The sequence below is a fragment of the Hippocampus comes genome, unplaced genomic scaffold (assembly GCF_001891065.2).
Source record: "Hippocampus comes isolate QL1 unplaced genomic scaffold, H_comes_QL1_v1.1 scaffold174, whole genome shotgun sequence".
NCBI lineage: Eukaryota > Metazoa > Chordata > Actinopteri > Syngnathiformes > Syngnathidae > Hippocampus > Hippocampus comes.
This window is the reverse complement of record NW_017805983.1, coordinates 4,434,292-4,453,690: the sequence shown is the minus strand read 5'-3', so window position 1 is coordinate 4,453,690 and position 19,399 is coordinate 4,434,292. Positions and strand designations below refer to the sequence as shown.

The 19,399-nt window shown below is 40.5% G+C and overlaps 2 protein-coding genes across 3 annotated transcripts in view; one reads left to right on the top strand and one right to left on the bottom strand.

The window, feature by feature from the left end:
* The first annotated feature begins 2,863 nt into the window (after nucleotides 1-2,863).
* On the top strand, nucleotides 2,864-9,829 carry LOC109528720 (mitochondrial glutamate carrier 1-like). Its single transcript, XM_019891658.1, has 10 exons — nucleotides 2,864-3,038; nucleotides 5,721-5,950; nucleotides 6,412-6,537; nucleotides 7,167-7,222; nucleotides 7,729-7,819; nucleotides 7,906-8,024; nucleotides 8,457-8,652; nucleotides 8,731-8,888; nucleotides 8,970-9,045; nucleotides 9,147-9,829. The coding sequence occupies exons 2-10, from the start codon at nucleotides 5,928-5,930 to the stop codon at nucleotides 9,304-9,306; spliced, it is 1,005 nt and encodes a 334-aa protein (XP_019747217.1). The 5' UTR covers nucleotides 2,864-3,038; nucleotides 5,721-5,927; the 3' UTR covers nucleotides 9,307-9,829.
* Nucleotides 9,830-10,505: 676 nt separating this feature from the next.
* The window catches only part of LOC109528721 (tetraspanin-2-like), a 16,050-nt gene continuing 7,156 nt past the window's right edge, over nucleotides 10,506-19,399 (bottom strand). Inside the window, exons 2-8 of one of the 2 annotated variants that reach the window (XM_019891659.1) lie at nucleotides 17,409-17,511; nucleotides 14,255-14,352; nucleotides 14,099-14,173; nucleotides 13,929-14,012; nucleotides 13,431-13,487; nucleotides 12,264-12,347; nucleotides 10,506-12,163 (exon numbers count right to left, since the gene is read on the bottom strand). In XM_019891659.1, coding sequence (XP_019747218.1) covers nucleotides 12,098-12,163; nucleotides 12,264-12,347; nucleotides 13,431-13,487; nucleotides 13,929-14,012; nucleotides 14,099-14,173; nucleotides 14,255-14,352; nucleotides 17,409-17,511 — 567 coding nt within the window. In that variant the 3' untranslated portion in view covers nucleotides 10,506-12,097. Of the gene's footprint in view, nucleotides 12,164-12,263; nucleotides 12,348-13,430; nucleotides 13,488-13,928; nucleotides 14,013-14,098; nucleotides 14,174-14,254; nucleotides 14,353-16,927; nucleotides 17,060-17,408; nucleotides 17,512-19,399 lie in introns of those variants that run through there. The other variant, XM_019891660.1, reaches the window with a different exon arrangement.

Here is a 19,399-nt window from a genome sequence, read left to right as displayed (position 1 = left end):
TGTAGTATAAGTCTGCATGCATGCTTTAATATCTAATGATTTTCATTTTTCATGCATACTATAAAATCGTGTGAACACTCATATTTTTGTATTAATAAAATAAATAAATAATTTTTTTAAAATCCCAGATTGAGGGGACTATTATGCAGGGGGCCTAGAGTTTTCCTCAGTGTCTTTGGTACATTTCTCAGATCAGAATTGAATGACTTTCTCAAACCTATAGTGGTCCAATTTTCACATCATTGGCCATGCAGCATGTATCTTATTTTGGTCACACACACACACACACACACACGCACACACACACACACGCACACACGCACACACGCGCACACACGCGCACACACACGCACACACACACACACACACACGCTCACCGGCACTCTGGTGATTTTACTGGACAGTGTCCCGCTTCCGTTTGACAGAAGCTCTCCTTTCCTCTTGCCAGCCCTCGTTCTCCCCTTCTGTCACCCACGAGCATACCTCATCGGTTCACTGCTTGTGCACTCTGCTTTTCCTCCTTCTTTGCTATCACTTCTTTCACACACACGCTCACCGGCACTCTGGTGATTTTACTGGACAGTGTCCCGCTTCCGTTTGACAGAAGCTCTCCTTTCCTCTTGCCAGCCCTCGTTCTCCCCTTCTGTCACCCACGAGCATACCTCATCGGTTCACTGCTTGTGCACTCTGCTTTTCCTCCTTCTTTGCTATCACTTCTTTCAACTTTTTCAAGTTGGCTTCTTTTCTCATATTTCATGGTCGCCCCTCATGGCCAGCTACAGGCCTCCATTCAGAGCCAGTGTTGACCTCACACTGATAGTTGTCTTGATGATGACCAAAATCACTTGAGGTCTTACGTCATTAGCTATAGTATTGTAATGCCAAAAACGATGCTTTCAGGCATTCCATGTTTTCTTTTTGATCTAGTAGTCACATGATATACCTTTCATGATACCAAGTGTTCAAAAGTACTGTACAAGAAATTGAAGAAAACACAACAGTGTAATTTTTTTTTTTTTTTTTTTTTTAATGACCGGGTTCACCAACTCCCACATTGAGAGATAAAGAATATGGTGATATAGAATGGTTTGTCTCCCATGCCTAATGTAGCATAGGAGAGTTGGCCTTAATTGGCATAGCTATATTTGAGTTGTAATGTAGGGCGACCGATGCCTGCTTGACTTCAGCACTAGTTTGGGACACATTAGAACACCTTTCAAATCAAACACCAGACTTTTAAATAAAAATCGCATTCAAAGGAGGAAGCTTGTTTTTATTTAATAGCATATATTTCTAATCGGACCTGGGTCAACTCAAATTCTGTCGTCTTCCACATTGTGGTTCGTCATTAGTTGCCTGATGCTTAGCTAGACATACGATATCACCTGAAGCAATCTTATGAATTACAAATACAGAAAGAAGGCTTTCAGTGCTGACAGCTTCTTTTCAGTCAACAGTCAGCTGTTTATAGTCACAACTTTCCCAGACAAGGTCCACAATTACGTACAGACACATGCGCAGATGAATTGAACAAATGAATTATGTATGAATTTATGGCAGTGCACGTGATTGTGTGAATGACTCCCATGTGCTCGGTACTCAATTAAGTATATAGGAGCATCTCAAATTTGGGGCCAGTTGGCTCATGTTGCATGATCTTGTGCTTCATGTAATGTAACACACTCGATTCTCATGGGTTGAATGCATTTGAATAGCAGATGAAGGCACTAGCTGTGCCCCAACTCATGGCCTGCATCATTATTGGTCTAACCATGCATTGTAGGCATGCAGAGAGAATGCTGCAATTCCTTGGTGCAATATTATGACATATTCAGCCTTCAAATACAGCCTCCGAAAATGCAGCGGCAACGGACAAAATAAACAACCACACAATAGAAGTGGAGTCATTTCAGCTTCCAGGAATTGCTGGCATCCTCAAAATATAAGGCCTTGTATTAGCTTTCTGCAAAATGGGGCATCAGAGAAAGGCACATCATATGCAACCTGCCTCTTTATACGTTGCACCCACCAGTTGAATGGATTATTTATGCCAATGAGAAATGCACACTAATACAGATTTTAACACATTCATGAATAAAAACTGACATACATAAGCCTTTTAAGCCCGGGAGCACAAATGTATGTGTTTCCATTCTCATTTTGTTCAAATTAAGCCATCTTGAAAAATAATTCAAAAAGTGCAAAGGATTGAAGCGTTTGAAATCAATTAAATCGAAGACAAGAGTAAATGGCATATTGCAGTAAATAAAATGCCTGTTAATTTCCTTTGGGATCATTCAGGTCTGTACAACTTGATAAAAAAAATTAACGATTAGAATAAAGCTTTGATAAGTGAGGCCAATGGAGAAAAAAAACCGTCACCACTGGCAACTGGTAAACTATCTTCCCCAACTGGGCTGATTATTTTGAAGAGATTTGTTTAGATTAATTTGGAGGCCCTGAGGACCTTAGGGGTCTGTGTGAAGGAGGTGAATGGTGTACACCAGTGGGGCCCAACCACCAGTTCCGGGACGGGTCCCGGTCCGTTTGGGACCTGGCCGCACAGAGACAGACCTGCAAGCTGTGTTGTGAGCAGTTACTCCATCAGACGAGCCGGAAACGTGAACACCTTTGGCCAATCGGAGTCCTTCTAACATTGGTTTGCAAGTTGAAATAAACAGAATCCGCCAATAAATGAAAGCCGAAACAATTAACAGAACTTGTAACAAATTGACCAAACGTACTGCTGCAAAACGCGATGGGCAGGCATGACTTCCGAAGATGAAGCTATTTTGACAAGAGAAGTTCCTCCCCTGGCGGGATCTCGAATACGACGTGGAGGAAAAAGCTGTTGTGCGTCATAGGTCGTCAAAAAGAAGACAATACAAGAAACCCGTTGAATCATTTGAACTAATAGCAAAAATGCGAGCGGAGTTTGAACAGCCTGCCCACGTAAACGAGCAGTTTAGTCGCTAATAACTAGCCGGCAGCCATCAATCGAGTCCCATTTACAAATAGCAATGATGCTGACGCCGCAGGTAGGATCGAAATAAAAAAAAATATTATGTTTACATTATAAGGCGTATTTATTATTCCTAATTGGTCCATTTCTTAGTAGTTATTGTATTTTATTCTACATTTGTTGTGCAGTAGAATAACACTGTTCGAAATTAATGAATGTTAATAAAATGTTGAATTACTCAATAATTATCTTTGTTGTCAGTAGCAGTGCTGTAAAACTGGCAATATAAAAGCAATGAAAAAAATGGTTGGAGGTCCGTGAAAAGCATGTACTTGTCTCAGCCGATCCGTGACACAAAAAAAGGTTGGGGACCACTGGTGTACACAGCTCAAAATGAGGTAAAATAATAGGAAAAATTCTTTGGCGTGGAAAATTCAAATTAAGAGGTGGACAAGTATGTGGGAGGAAAGGTGTGACTGTGTCCAGATTCCAAGGGTTCTTAATAAGACTCTCCTCAAGGACTCCAGCAATGATTTGGGTCAAACTATATCCTTTTCCTCAGGAGAAGTCCCAAAAAAGGGCCCCAAAAAGCTTCAGCCCAAGAACAAAACTCCTGAATACATTTCTTTCCTGTTTAACAGGATATACTTTTTCTTTACTTTCTAATAACTCGTTTGTGGCACTATCTACTAGAGCAAAGCAAAGTGCTGGTGATGCAATTCAGCCTGGATGCCTTCATTTAAAAATGACAATAAAATATACCCACGAGGCATCATGTTTAATTCCAAGCAAGCTGTGACAGGTGGCCTTCTCATCTTCCACCTGTTCTTCTGAATCTTGACACCACTTTTATGACATGGAATTAGTATAAGGGACTTCCGTTAACATTTTCTCTTCTGTTTGGATAATATTTTTAGATTACAGCCACCCGAAGAGAATTACACCAACTGGTGTAGTCAACTTGAGTCTCACTCAAGTGCTGTCGAGATTGTCTTTTTCTGCCATCTGGTGGCTCAAATTGGCCTGCCACAACGCTTTCATTCTGTGAATGTTGGAACGTTTTCACTGAGCTGCATTATGAAGTACAACAAGTAAGCATCTAGGCCTGGGGTGCCCATTACGTCGATCCTGATCTACCGGTGGATCTAAGACAGGTCCCAAGTAGATCCGAGGAGCGTCGAGGAGAAAAAAAACAAACAACCATTTGTCTGTCTTTGTACATATAGTAATATATTTCTGTACATGTTAGTAATATATTTTTTTGTGTTAATGTACGCTGCACCCTAATCATCCTATCAGTCTCTGGAAGTTGTTAGCACTCAGCAGTCTGCAATTGCAGCTTGTGATCAGAGCTGTTGCGCTCTATCATTTATCGTCATTATTCTCATTCAGAGTTTGCTTCGTGTACAATTCACCGAGGGCACGGGCAAGAATAGGAATCTAGAAAGCTGAGGGAAGCACTTTCAAACGGTACGTGTGTGTGTGTGTGTGCGTGCGTGTGTGTGTGTGTGTGCGTGCGTGCGTGCGTGCGTGCGTGTGTGTGTGTGCGCGCGCCGCGTGCCGGTAAGGGTAGATCCCGGGAGGTTAGTTGATCGAAAAGTAGATCTTCGGTCCAAAAAGTTTGGGCACCCCTGATCTAGGCAGTATATTAACTATATATTAGGGTACTACTGTATTACCTCATTTACCAATCAATATATTGGAATAGGCTACTAAACCATGGGCAATATATGTATGACAGACAAATAGTAAACTTATTACCTGATTACATTTCTATTGCATGTGTTGGTTTAGAAAAAAAAATCTTTGAGCTCACACAAATGTGTTACTATATGATCAGGTTGGAACAGTGTTGAAAAACCTAATTGGTAATTGAAGTGAGCTAAGCTAGTCAAGTCATTGTACATTAAGTGAAGCTTTGCTGCACCAAAGCTACTCACAAGAGAAATGTAGCCAGCTCAACTAGCTCAGCTAGATCAAAGTAAATAATGAACAATTTTTTAACTATACTGTTTTTGGGTATGAATGAACACCAAATTTGAACAACTTAACTAAATAGTGTGTACTTAATAAACATTATGTTGTAGCTGCAGACGTGGCCATCGTTCTCAATGAATTAGAGCTTTTTTTATAACGTGATTTTAATTCACAAGACGTACACAACTTTTTCACCTCCTCTGTCATTGTCTCCAATGGAGCACTTTCCATCTCGCTCTGCTGCATTATCAGACTATTTATGATCATCTTTTCTTCTACTGCATGCAGAGGGCAGCTATGTCCATGACGCCAAACAGATGAGATGCATGGGAGGTTCTGAAGCTATGTAATGTTAAAGTGACAATATTAGTTATGATCACATGATTCAGAAATGTAGTTAATCTCGTAATGCTGGTTCTTGTAGCACGGTTACTCGCCAAAACATTCAGCTCTGGATGCAGCACAAATTTGTTGGAGACTACTGTTAGTTTCATGTCTTCTCAATATTGCGTCAGGCACATATTGGCTGTTCTTTCCTTCATTCAGTGTGGCAGTGGTTAAAATTTAGAAGGAGAAAATGACACCTGCGCGTCATCTGGCACTCTTGTTATGGGCCTGCTTTCACTTGATGATTACTTTCACTTCTTAGAATAGAATTGTCGATAAGACATTTTAATATTGCTTTAAAATAGGAGACTATGCTTTGATGTCAAGAAAAGTATTTCAGCAGCTAAGTGATGCATCCCTGACAACTTTTCTGATTGTGGTTTGCTTTTGGCAGGCTAGTGACTATCCAGGCTCCATTTCCTGGCTAGCATGACAGGGGCGATGGAATGATGTGAGTGGATCTATCCCTGGAGCCGCTCTGTTGGAGTTGTCTATATATACAACCCATAGCCACTCTTTGCTCTTTGCCTTGCTCTGGACGCCTCTCTGGGACGCTTGGCTACTCGTTGTTGTGCTTTTGCACTCATAACAACCCAAAACCATGGCCCACCTGCAAGAAATGAGGTAGGAGGAACCTGCTTTTTTGTCACTGTATGTTTTTTTTTAATCTGTCAAGTTAATTGTGCTTAGCTTTTGTCGCAATTCTGCAAACTCACCACAGTGAGTAATACTGAATATAATGCATGTACAATGAAACCACAAATTATCACAGCAGTTTTTCCCAGTGGTTGTTCTCATTTGTTCATTAGATGATGCTAACTAACAGTGTCAAACCTTAGTCCATACAACACATCTGGGATAACATTCCCCAACAATCCCATGACCCTCGTGGGGATAAAGTGGTTCAGATGATGGATGGATGGATGTGTATGTGTGGTGTGTGTGTGTGTGTGTGTGTGTGTGTGTGTGTGTGTGTGTGTGTGTGTCTCTCTCTCTCTCTCTCTCTCTCTCTCTCTCTCTCTCTCTCTCTCTCTCTTTGCAATTGTTGCCATATGCATTGTGTGTTTGCCTTCTCCTGAGTTCAGCTTGCCAGCCAAATTGATTAATGGAGGAATTGCTGGCATGGTTGGAGTCACCTGTGTATTCCCAGTTGACCTGGCCAAGACACGCCTGCAAAATCAACGAAGCGGGCAGCAACTGTACAGGAATATGTAAGAACCATCTTATCATGAATACACACACACGCACGCACACACGCACGCATTCATACACACACACACACACACACACACACACACACACACACACACACACACACATTTATTTTTGATGTTGCTACCAACAGGTGGATCTCATATTGTATGTGTTGTTATTTCTGTACTGTAATTAAATTCAAAATATGAAACTCCTATACCATTCACGTGCTTTAAAAACAAAAGAAATATTTTTCAGAAGGCCAATTACAGACACATTCTTTAAAGAAAAATGTGTTTTCGATTCTTTCTTCTGTTGAGTTTTGTTATCTAAGCAGAAAACCTCCAAATTATGGAAAACAAGATCATGAAATATTTCACTCTGTGTGTAAACAAAATACATGATTTATGATTCTCACACTTTGAATTTAATACTGAAATGAATGTTTTTTCAAAACATTCCCTTTTTTTGAGATCTGCCTGTACTGTGTATTGGTAATGTGGCCCTCAGTGGTTTGGGTAATCTTTTCATCTCTGCTTTAATTTTCCAGTCAAGTCAGCTCAAGGAAGCGTGAAATGAAAATAATCAAATCTAATCTAATCAACTCTCAGAGCATCACTGAAATTAATACATGTTTTTCTGCTAGGATGGACTGTCTTGTAAAGACGGTAAAATCCGAGGGTTACTTTGGCATGTATAGAGGTAAGCTTCATTTAATTGTTCATGCGTCTGATTGGTGAAAATAATCAGTACACTTAAGTCAATATAATTAACATGATGAATACATCTTTTACCTTGAGTTTGTGTGGGCTACCTTTATACTGAGGAGCAATGTTTTCATCACAAATCGTCTACAGTATTCTGTACATGTCCAACATGTTTTTTTGTCAAGTTGGAGTGCAACTGTCATTGATTGACATGTCAGCAAATTCCAGATAAGGGGTCAGATCATGGTTCCACTTGGGTGGTGTACAGTAAAGCTTCAGTTTGACAACATTCAAGAGCAGAGATGACATATTAAATCAAAAAGGATGTGTGCAGTAAAAAAAATGTCGACACATTTAAACTGCCTCAGGTCATGCCAGTGTGACATCAACCTCCAATTTAACAGGGATGTTTTGACTTTTTCTAACAACTGTTTATCACAAAGTGTTTTTATTGATCTTTTCTTTGCAAATGATCCTAACTTCTTAAAATCCGCGTTGTAGGCGCTGCGGTCAATCTCACCCTCGTGACTCCTGAGAAGGCCATTAAACTCGCCGTCAATGACTTCTTTCGCCACCAGCTAAGCAAAGATGGGTGAGTTGTGCAACAGAGAAGGACTGGATCCCACTTCCGCGGCAACGTTTTGATTTCAACTGATTTCTTTGCGCATGTGTCGTCAGCGGTAAACTACCGGTGTTTAAGGAGATGTTGGCAGGATGCTGTGCGGGAATGTGCCAGGTGATTGTCACCACGCCCATGGAGATGCTCAAGATCCAGCTCCAGGATGCCGGAAGGCTCGGTGAGGTTGTCACTAATTTAATTTTTTTTTTTTTTTTTTTTTTTTTTTTTTAAATTTTTAGAAGTCTTTTTGGGCCGGTGACTTTGTAGGATTTTTCCTCAATTTTTCACCTGTTTGTCGTGAAAAAACCCCATATTGTTATCAGCATTTTTTTAAAAAGAATTTTTGGGTTTACATTTGTATGTAGTTGTTTCTTTTCACCCTACACTGCATTTTAGTGGCCGTCAATTATACGCAGATTTTGGCTTGTTGGCCTCCAGTCAGTAACATTGCACATGCTTAAGTGTAGAAAAACAAAGACTCTACCAACTTTCATGACATAAATTCTTTCCATTTCAAAAACGCGGCTGCGGTGGTACCTCATCGATGAAAGGAGGAGCGAGAAGAAACTGTATATTATACAATTTGATGAAGTAACTCTGCTTCCACCAGCGGCACAGCAGCGGGTGATGCCCAGTGTGGTAACAACTCTAAATATGAGTGGGACCAGTGCTGTCCTTAGTCGTTCCTACAACGCAAGCCCTGCACCTCAGCTCAGGACAGTCTCAGCCACACAGATCACCAGGGACCTGCTGAAGACTAAAGGTGTCACAGGGTTGTACAGAGGACTTGGGGCCACATTAATGCGGTGAGACTGCGTTTTCGGCACACTTGAACCTGGCTCCCCTTCTTTGATACTAAACATGTTTGTTTGCCGCCTCTTTAGGGACATTCCCTTCTCAGTCATCTACTTCCCTCTTTTTGCACACTTGCACCAACTTGGTCGGCATTCTACGGAAAACCCATCAGTGCCCTTCTATTGGTCCTTTGTTTCTGGATGCTTGGCTGGATCCTTTGCAGCCGTGGCTGTCAGCCCTTGTGATGGTCAGTGTTTGTCGTTGAAAGAAATGCGGCCGCCCAACAAGGCAAATTAAGATTGATTGCATTCCTCGCCGTCTTGTTTAGTGGTCAAAACAAGACTGCAATCCCTGAAGAAGGGAACGAACGAGGAAACTTACAATGGAGTGGTCGACTGTGTCAGGTAAACGTATATGTTACTTTCAGAAGGAGCCGAATCCTGATTAATGTCACGCATTGTTACGCCAAAGTAAAATGAAATATTTGTATCTCCTTTCATTGTAGAAAAATTATGAGGAAAGAGGGTCCCTCTGCTTTTCTCAAGGGGGCCACTTGCCGGGCCCTTGTCATCGCCCCTCTCTTTGGCATCGCCCAGGTCGTGTACTTTGTAGGAGTTGGAGAAATGCTGCTTGGTTACACACCTTACAGCATCTATTCTCCATAGAAAGGGCTGGCATTTCCTGCATCCTGTTCATAAAGGGGGTAAGAAGTTAGGTTCCAAATTTGGATGGGGCTATATGCCTGCTTGCATGTGGAGCTGGACAAAAGTCATGCGTCCTCTGTTGGAATACTGTACTCGCTAACCCAATTCCGTAATAAGACACACGACATGTCAGCACGAAGATTTAGAAGCTTTGCCCAAATGCAAGCCACTTGCCCGCTGACCCACTTTCTCTTTGACGCATGACTTGTCCATTCATTGTCATGAGCCAACTCCATTGCACTCACACCGTGATGAAAACTAGGAATGATGCCATTGTAAATATGTCTTGTAGATATTTGATATTTTCGCAAAAGTGAGGGGAAAAAAAATGGAACCAATTTTGAAACTGAGAGTCTGTTACCATGTCAAAAATCCTAACTTTTTTGACCACAAAACAACTTTGGTTTCATTATGTTTACATTCATTTTACAATTATACGAGTAAATGCGGAATAATAAATTCTGATTCACTACTTACCAATGCACCACATGTGTTTTGTTTTGGACGAGACAAACTTTCAGATGCAACCTGTCACCCTACCCCAAAGTGCACCCAGCACTGGCGTGGACACATTTGTGGCCGTGGAAATGCTCATGCTGCACTGTTGGGAGTAATTCTACCCAAGGTGATCCTGGGGCCTCTGTAACATCATTCACATAAGTCGAGTGTTCAGCTGTCTTTTCTACTCTAGTTAGTACGCTACCTTCTCAACTGAGGGGATATGCGATACAGTTATTCATTCCATCATACAGGAAATTTGAACTACTGTGGGAATCACCCACTTCCCTGTCACATTTTAACACGTGAGAGTCATTTCGGCTCATGCCAAATACTGAGAGGGTTTCCTCAAACCACCGGGTCATGTTGAAATGTAACTCCTCTTCACTCTTCGGTGTCAACGTTTGAACCAATGTTTATAAGGCAATTTTCAACAGTGAACAGACTTGGTTTAACCCTTTCATGCACCCTGTAACCTGATAAGCTGTCCACTGTAGTAACCGCTATCCCTGAAATGTTGAAAATTTAACATGTGCCCGTTTGCAGACTTACTTTGGCTAAACCTGAAGAGCAGAATGCCATGATCTGAGAACAATAATCAAAATACAGAACATATAAATACAAATATACCTCAAAGTCATGGAATAAAGAGAAGGAACCCGTTTAAAACTTTAGACGCTTTATTTAACTTCAAACACCTACTGTGTCGACCTGAGAAACCCAAAATGATGTTCCCTGCAAAGGGGCTGATCAACTACATCTTCACTTCCGTGATCACATGACCCATTACGTTTGTCCGTATAGTATGTCACTCTTGTAACATAAGCCTCGAATCATCACATCCCATCGCTCGTGTTGCTACTAAAATAATAAGTAACATTCAGGTATGTCCCACTTTGCTTGACTACTTATATAATCAAAAAGTTTTGAAACACATTTTCCTCTGACAAAGAGGCGAAGGAGACACAGTTGAGTGACACAACTAACACAACACCAATCAAAAGTCGAATGACTCATACGTGCTACTGGTTGAAAAGAGGAGTTAATTAAATGCAGTCCAACGTCACAATCGTATGTACATCTACGCTCTACATCCAGACAGCACATTGTCACTAAAATTGCTTGTCATTGATAAAAGGCACGTTGTAAAGGCTGATTTTTGGCCTTATGGATTATTTCCTAAACAAGTATGACCGAATCAGCCACAAAAAGTGTACAGCTACAAAAAACAAAACATCATATTTATATGATATTTACATCATGGAGCGCATAGTAACAGAATAAGAACCAATAATGAAAATGTTTGAAAAGCACAGAGGAAACAAATAGGCAAATTCGCTACCAGTCTTGGAGGAGTAGATTTCTCAACCCTGGTGCAATTTATCAATTTAACCGGCTTCTGTTTTTGTTTAGCCTGAAAAACAGGGTCACATGATTGAGAACTCTTGGACTTTCTTGACGGTCCAGATTTTACAGAGATTGTAAGAGAGAAGGGTGGCAATAATTCGATATTTATGGCACTGGGTTAAATCTCCAACCAAATAAGTTAATGTCATTCTCACCATAATTTTTTTTTTTTTTTTAATAATCTATAAGAAATGTTTTAATTGTATTGCAGACACAGTTTGGCGTCTGTCTAAAAATAATTTGAAAAAACCCAGATAAAAATTTGGTCAATCATACAGGAGAAAATAAAACAGGATATAAGGATCAAACAAAATCACGCTATACCCAAAAGAACAATGCCTAAAATTAGCATCAAACATTGGATTCAATATGAAATAACCTAATCATGTATCCCTCATGGCAAATTTGCTTCAATTTAGCATAATCATGTTGGACAAACCAAGCAAGTCGCTACCTCCAGCCTTATGCTTGAATCAATAAAGATACAAAATAAGCATGTCCTGCCAAAATGGAAACCTACTGCTTCTCTTCCTGAGACCTTACAGACATTTACGGTCAATGGCTGTGAAACAAACTTCCTGAAAGTATGTGGGATGAAATTCGTTTGCGGTTGTCGAATGTCCGCGGGGGAAGACAATCTGAAAGTTAAGAAGGGGCATTAGATTATTGCATGTGATGGGATGGGCCAAGTCACATCATCCTGTTGGGACGTTGTGAAATAAAAGACAGAGAATATAAAAGGGAGATCCATTGGAAGCAGCTGGAATCTTGAGCTGCTCCCAGGATCACTCGGCAGATGACAGATGTGAAATGAGTGTGCGTGAAGGCTGGTCACTGCCGGGCTCGTTCAGATGACCTCCCTACTGTTACGTACTGCGCAGCAGAGCACCATACTGAAGATCATCCCGATGATCTGTTTGAGAAAAAAAAAAAATCAGCTTTTTAAAAAAATAACAGTCAAAAGTGGCGAGCTGCACGTGACTTTTGGCAACGGTTTTCAAACGCCAACTCACCATGACCCCAGCGATGCCGATGCCAACGTAGCCAATGATGTAGAGTTTACTGTTGAAGAAATCCTTGATAGCTGTCTCACAGTCCTGCATAATGTCCATGATGAGACAATGACTATGTGTATGTCAAGTGAAAACTATTGGCCAGTACAAGAGAAATACAGCGATGCCTTGAGATTTGAGTTGAACTTGTTCTGTCACTGTTGTCGTAACTATCATTGAAATGAATTGAAATGTCGTTACGCCATTCCAGCCACTTGCCTCCCCACCCCTAAAAAAACCCACAACAAATATGTTTTTGGGGCTAAGAACAAGAGTATTCTAGTAATGACATGGAAATGTAAAATGTTAAACAGATTTTTTTTTTTTGCCACGTTTTTTGCTTCAATTCAATGGACATTGTGTTGCTCCTTCTGATGTGCACAGCTTTGCCAACAGGGGGTAGTATAATACAGAGATGCACATGAATTAGTCTTCTCGAACTGACTCAGTAAACTGCTGTAATAGTAATTTTTTTGCAAAGGAATACTGATGTAATGTTAGTCATTTTTCATAAAGGATAAAGAATATATGCCTAACGGACGTGAACATGGGGACGATCCTCAGTAAAATTCATTAGTCATTTTTGGAGGATTAAAAACATCTGCCTATGAGTGTTGATATATTGTCTGCCTAAGTGTGTTGCTGCACCGTTTGTGTTCAACACGCCCATGCTATTCCTGAGCCAGTCAATTAAGGTTTGCATTGTTTGTTAGCATTAAGCTAAATGGATGTACCTAACCCAAAACTGTTTTTTTTTAAATACACATGAAATTCTCTTTGGTTTATGTTTGACAGTAAACTCTGACCAATAGTGGCAAAACAGTTAGGAGCCTGTTTTTGAAGAATTTCCCATTATTTACCAAACTGTTGTTTCTTGTGAAGTCAGTTGAGAAGAGTTCGCCACCACCATACAGTTTGTATCTCAAATTTTCCCTCACAACCACAGCAAAAATCCTGAAAAAACTCATAAACCACGTCAGTCGTACCTCAAGGCGTCACTGCGTTTAAAATATAGAGTTTCAAATATTGTGGCTAATCATATACAGTCTCTGCATGATGCTGTGTACAAAAAAAAGTGCAGGGTGTGCATTAGCTCCACTTTTTTACATCGAAAGAACATAAGCTTACCTTTGTTCCCGGTTCTTGATCTGGACAGTTTTTAGCGAGTGTCCCACAACAGTTCAGCTAAAAATGCAAAGCAAAATGTTTGCACTCATTCAATAAGAAGCCAGACAGAGGAGCAAAATTCTTTGTTTTTTTTTTTTTTTTTTTTTTTTTTTTTTTTTACAAAATGTCATCATTTTGGACTCGCTTTAAATAAATGAAATGATTTAAGTTAATTAAATAAAAGCAGTCCAGAACAACTATTTTTTAAAAAAGTAAATAATACAGGAGTAACTCTTCCTGTTATTATTATTGCTTTCGCATTTGACATAAAGCAAGGCCTCTCGAAAACAAAATGAAATGAAACACTCACTGCTAGTGCAAGCATATTTACAATTACTGTGTTGCAATCTTAAAAACAACAGCTGTAAAAAAAAAAAAGTTAATTCAATTAACTATCCTGAATTTCAAATTATATGTATTGATAGTGAGAAACAAGAAATGTTATTTTTTCCAACTTACTACTTTCTGGTATGAGATGATCAGTGTGCTGTTATTATTTTCATTGTAGGTCGTGGCATAGAAGTTTTGAACATCTTCGATTATCTATCAAGAGAGAAAGTGTTTTTCAGGACAGGCACGTGTACACCACAAAAAGTACAAAATAGCCAGGTTATGACTTTTTAATGTACCTTGTCTTTGTTTAAGAAACCAAACACGCCGGCTGCCACCTCAGCCCCAAAGATGATCAATAGACAGGCAAAGAACTGGAAGAGATCCACACATACAAGCAATAATTCAACCTTGGTATCTGTTGAGTCAAGCTCAGATGTTACATTTGCACTCACTGAACCCAGCAGACATTGAGATTCTCGAACGGCTCCACAGCAGCCAAAGAAACCCACCAGCATCACCAGACTGCCAGCTCCTATCAGGATATACACTCCTGCAATAATAGGAAACATTACTTCACCTCTTGTGTTTATGCTTGTGGAGGCTCTCAGTCGTACAGGAAAGTTCCATCGTAGGAACTTTTTTTTTACCCACAGGTACAGATCACGACTGACAGAACCCTTTCTACGATGACTCTTGTGTTTAGTTAGGCCTACTTCGATTGCTGATCATTTTGTGTTACAGTTATTTACTGTGAAATGTTGTGATGAATTACTTATGACGAATGCCAAAATCCTAACATCTGCATTCAAAGCCTGTGTGTTCAAAAGGGGAAAATAACTGAAGATTTCCTGTGAATTCAGCTATTTCGATTTTTCACCAGCAGGGGGCAGCATAAACATAAGACTGCCGATTGAAATTGTCAAGACAACATTCGCAGCGCCCTTAGAGACGAAGCTGTTCTTTGGTGCAGTGGGGTGTTGCTCGGGTACTCCCCTGGAGGCCCCAGGTGATGAGGGCTCAGGTGGCAACGAGAAAACCTTTCAGAAGCATAATAACTGAGTTGGATGTATTGTTGTTCTACTCAGAAGGGAGACTTCAGTTATTTTTGTGTGCGATTGCAACCACGGGAACACACACAGGAGACTGCCTACGCTTGAACTTCTCGTGTCAACTACATGAGAAACTCATATCGAATTTTGTGAGAGAGTCTTATTTTCTCAAGAACAGGATAGTGCAACTGGCGGCCCCAAACACATCTCAAAGGATTCTAATGGTCCACAAAAAACAAAAATCTGGTTTTTATTAAATTCGCGAAGTGCATACAAGGACAGGTGATTGAAATGTAACATGGGATCATTTAACATGTTTGGAGACTTACACCTCTGTCAAATATACTCAGCACATGTTATAATTTGATATGTTGGCGTGCGATGTCTCCCCCGAGTTTCCAGGGGAAACAAAGAATCCAGTTGGTGATCTGATTTTACGAAACCGCAAACGTTGAAGCCATGGCAGAGCTTTGGACTCTTGTGTCGTCCCCGTTTATATCATCAGTGAGTGATCTGTTGAAATAAATACGATTGTCACTGCTGAGACTGTAGCTGGCTTGTCCTTCCAACACCTCTCTTCGAAAGCTCTGACCACTCTTGTTACATCTGCTTTAACAGCTCACTCTGCGGTTTGCTGATTTGAAACTTTCTGTTCTGAAGGCCAGACACTGGTGCTTGCCGATGACAAAATCACCCGGATGTTGGAATGATCCAGACTGTGACTGTAGAAAGTAGTTCACCTCAGACGCTGCACTCATGAATTTATAAGCCAACAGCTGATGATGAATGTCTGAATGTCTCCAATATGATGCACATGATTCATGAAATGCGTTATTGGTTACAAGACTTTTTTTTCTTCCAAATGTTCCATTGTGCAGCATGTCATGTCATTTGACATTATTGTTTGACTCATCGCTGTGGTTTAGTACAGCTCCAATGCTAAATCCAAGTTCATCTCTGTGCACTATGCTCATTTCCAAGTATTTCAGAAACTTGGAAAAATGATGTACAATGTAGCTTTGGAAAGGGCATACATAACTACAGCATAGGAGTGAAAAAAGGCTCATGTGAATATTTTTCCGTTATATCCAAGATTAGTGCACATGCGGCTTTTGTGTGTGGTCACTGAGCGTTTGACAACAAGACGGTGGAATATCCCGAATGATGTCGTTCTTTAGCCGAGTGTAGTACGGAAATATGTCAATGGCAATTTTAAGCCCCTTTCCAGACGGAGAATGAGAAGAGAGCCACGTGGCTCACTTTGTGACCAGTATTTAGGGAAAACATAAACGTGATAGCTGTAGGAACCCTTGCTCCATTGTCAGGATCAGCAAATGGAACAGAACAATTAAAAAAAAAAAAATCAGTTTGATGTGTCATTTGGACATAGATTGGAGAATATAGTGGGGCAAACACTGCTTACAAGTTTGTCCAGATCTGAGCAGCCATCAAGCTAATTTTTTGCATTGAATTGTGATCAAAAATTTGAGTTATGGGTGGTGTAATGTGACACATTAGAAGATGCATCAGTTTTGTCGATAGAAGAAGGCAATTCAGATTTTTTTGCCCATACGTGACATGCATCAGATTTTATTTTTTAAATGCAAACAGTACAATTGAGATTTTTTTTTTTTCAAATCCAACTGTTGAATGTGTATATAACCCCAACCATAAGAAGAAAACACATTTAAAAAAAAAACTGAATTGTAGGGCTCAGCTGAACAGTTTAAAGTTGGAATGGTTTGAATCTCTCAAAAAATGTGGAAATTTGAGGAGAAAAACCAAATGATATTTGCCCTTTATTTTGGTGTATACACACACACACACACACACACACACACACACACACACACACACACACACACACACACACACATTATTTTATATATATATATATATATATATATATATATATATATAAACACTGACCCCAGAGACAAGCACGGTTATAGAATGAATTAAACTCGTATGTCACCACTGTAATCATAACAAAGACTGAGTTTGGCTTTTGGTTCACCGAGATGTGAGAGGTCAGTAACATACAAAACGCAACTACTCAGGCGTTGTGGTACTTACCAATGAAGTATGTGTCTGGGGCCTTATCACCGTTGAGCAGGGACACAGTTTCCGGGTCAAAACGTAACCACAGTCCCACTGCCAGAACAAAGGATCCCATCAACTGTTGATGGATGGAGCAGAAAGATTAGGATCACATCAAGTGCAATGAAACTCAAAACAAAATGCAATCAGTAGAGGCGGACCAATTCAACCAAAGTGTATTTATCCTTTTGTCGTGAATGATTTTTTTTTTACCTGAAAATACATTTGCAAAGTGCAGAAAACAACAGCTGCAAATGCAATATTAATACTTTCATTTCAATGGGGCAAAACTATTTAAGATACAATTGTTTTGAGTTACAAGCACGGTTATAGAATGAATTAAACTCGTATGTCACCACTGTAATCATAACAAAGACTGAGTTTGGCTTTTGGTTCACCGAGATGTGAGAGGTCAGTAACATACAAAACGCAACTACTCAGGCGCTGTGGTACTTACCAATGAAGTATGTGTCTGGGGCCTTATCACCGTTGAGCAGGGACACAGTTTCCGGGTCAAAACGTAACCACAGTCCCACTGCCAGAACAAAGGATCCCATCAACTGTTGATGGATGGAGCAGAAAGATTAGGATCACATCAAGTGCAATGAAACTCAAAACAAAATGCAATCAGTAGAGGCGGACCAATTCAACCAAAGTGTATTTATCCTTTTGTCGTGAATGATTTTTTTTTACCTGAAAATGCATTGGCAAAGTGCAGAAAACAAAATCTGCAAATGCAATATTAATACAATCAGCAAATGAAATAACATCAAGGAAAAACACATCAGCAATCTTAAGGTAATTGGGGAAAGATAGCTTTGTTTCAACGACAGTCTTCGAAAGGAAAGAAAGAGCGCATGTTTTCTGCTTAACAGACGACTTGTTCTTTTGCGCTGCCTAATTGTGGTTTTCCACCAAAATAAAGCAGATGATGACAGGAAGTTTCCAGACGTCCCTCCACCCTTTGCACTTAAGCAGTCGTATAGACAAGTGTAATTTTGGTGTGGGCAAAATTAAATGATGACCTAACAGCAGGATCGAGGATTTGTCAGATACATGGCCTGCGGTTTTGACCAACAGATTTCATTCCGAAGAGCGTTTACAGCAGCACCTCTGGCTTTTCAGTTGGCTGTATGCAGCAGTGTGGCACCTTGAGCTAAAGCAGGCCCTCCTGTTTGTTTGGAAAAGTGGTTTCATGCTGCTCACATTTTCCTTCATTCGGTATATGTTGAAGAAAAGCCTTCTCCACAAAGTGCGAAACCTTTCTGGACGAGCCAGATGTCAAAGTGCTCCTGTGAGATTGGAGGCACTGTTGAGAGAGTCCCGACAGTGCTGGCTGCTACCCTGACACATCAATACAAACAGCCAGCAAAGGCTCAAGCTCTTTGAGGATTATCCAGTCTCACAACATGTTTATGTGCACAGAGAACAAGATGAGGGATATTAAGCGGTAATCGTCACATGATGTGTCTGCGTCGTAGATCAAAGAAATCTTCACATGCCGTATGAAGACTATTTTCTGTGTAGTCTGTACACCAAAGGTGTCCTGTCTCGGTCCTCGAGGGCCCCTGTCCAGCATGTTTTAGATGTTTCCCTCCTCAAACACACCTGATTCAAATGATCTGGGTCATTATTGGGTTTTTCAGAGCTTCCTGATGAGCTGATCATTTGTGTCATGTGTGTTGGACGAAGGCGACATCTAAAATATGCTGCATAGAAGTGAACAGGGTTCATTGTTATCCCTTTTACTGGTTTGCAATCCACAGTCAACATGACATTTGAAATACGTGCCATGGGGAAGAAGCACTGTGCTAATGAATACCATCTCAGGACACCAAGAAATCCCATCAACCCCCTCACTACTACTGTATTTTCCACACTAAAAGGCGCACTGGATTATCAGGCGCACCTTCAATGAATGGCATATTTTGTAATTTTTTTTCATACATTAGGCACACCGTATTATAAGACGCAATCTACAATGCATCCACCAGATGGCGCTACGCTCAAGGAAACGCAAACAGAACGATCAGATGTCAGTAAAACTTCTTTAGTGAAGCAGCGACACAGTTCACTTAACCAACAGCAAGTTATAACATTGACTCGTTAACTCTTGCCGCTGCTCTATTTCCGTGCTCAAATGCATAACCGATCGCCATAAGTTTGAACTCTGCGTTGTCAGTATGTCTGGAGCAAGGAGCCATTTTGGAGTCGAACTATTACCGTAATGACCATAAACAAGGCGCATCGGATTTTAAGGCGCGCTGTGAGCTTTTAAGAAAATGGAAGGCTTTTAGGTGCACCTTTTAGTGTAGAAAATACGGTAATATCTCACTGCTTTACCCCCCTCCATCCCCCAAACACTTTTTTTGCTCTTGAATCATCACCCTTCCTGACACCAGACACACCCTTCCCCTCCCACGCCTCTCATCCAAATCTCTCCACCCG

What these genes read in the sequence shown, in the direction of transcription:
- LOC109528720 (XM_019891658.1), top strand. Translation starts at nt 5,928, where the DNA reads ATGGCCCACCTGCAAGAAATGAG. An exon ending in GGCTGTCAGCCCTTGTGATG is followed by an intron (nt 8,889 to 8,969) that starts GTCAGTGTTTGT and finishes CGTCTTGTTTAG; the next exon opens with TGGTCAAAACAAGACTGCAA. An exon ending in GGAGTGGTCGACTGTGTCAG is followed by an intron (nt 9,046 to 9,146) that starts GTAAACGTATAT and finishes CTTTCATTGTAG; the next exon opens with AAAAATTATGAGGAAAGAGG.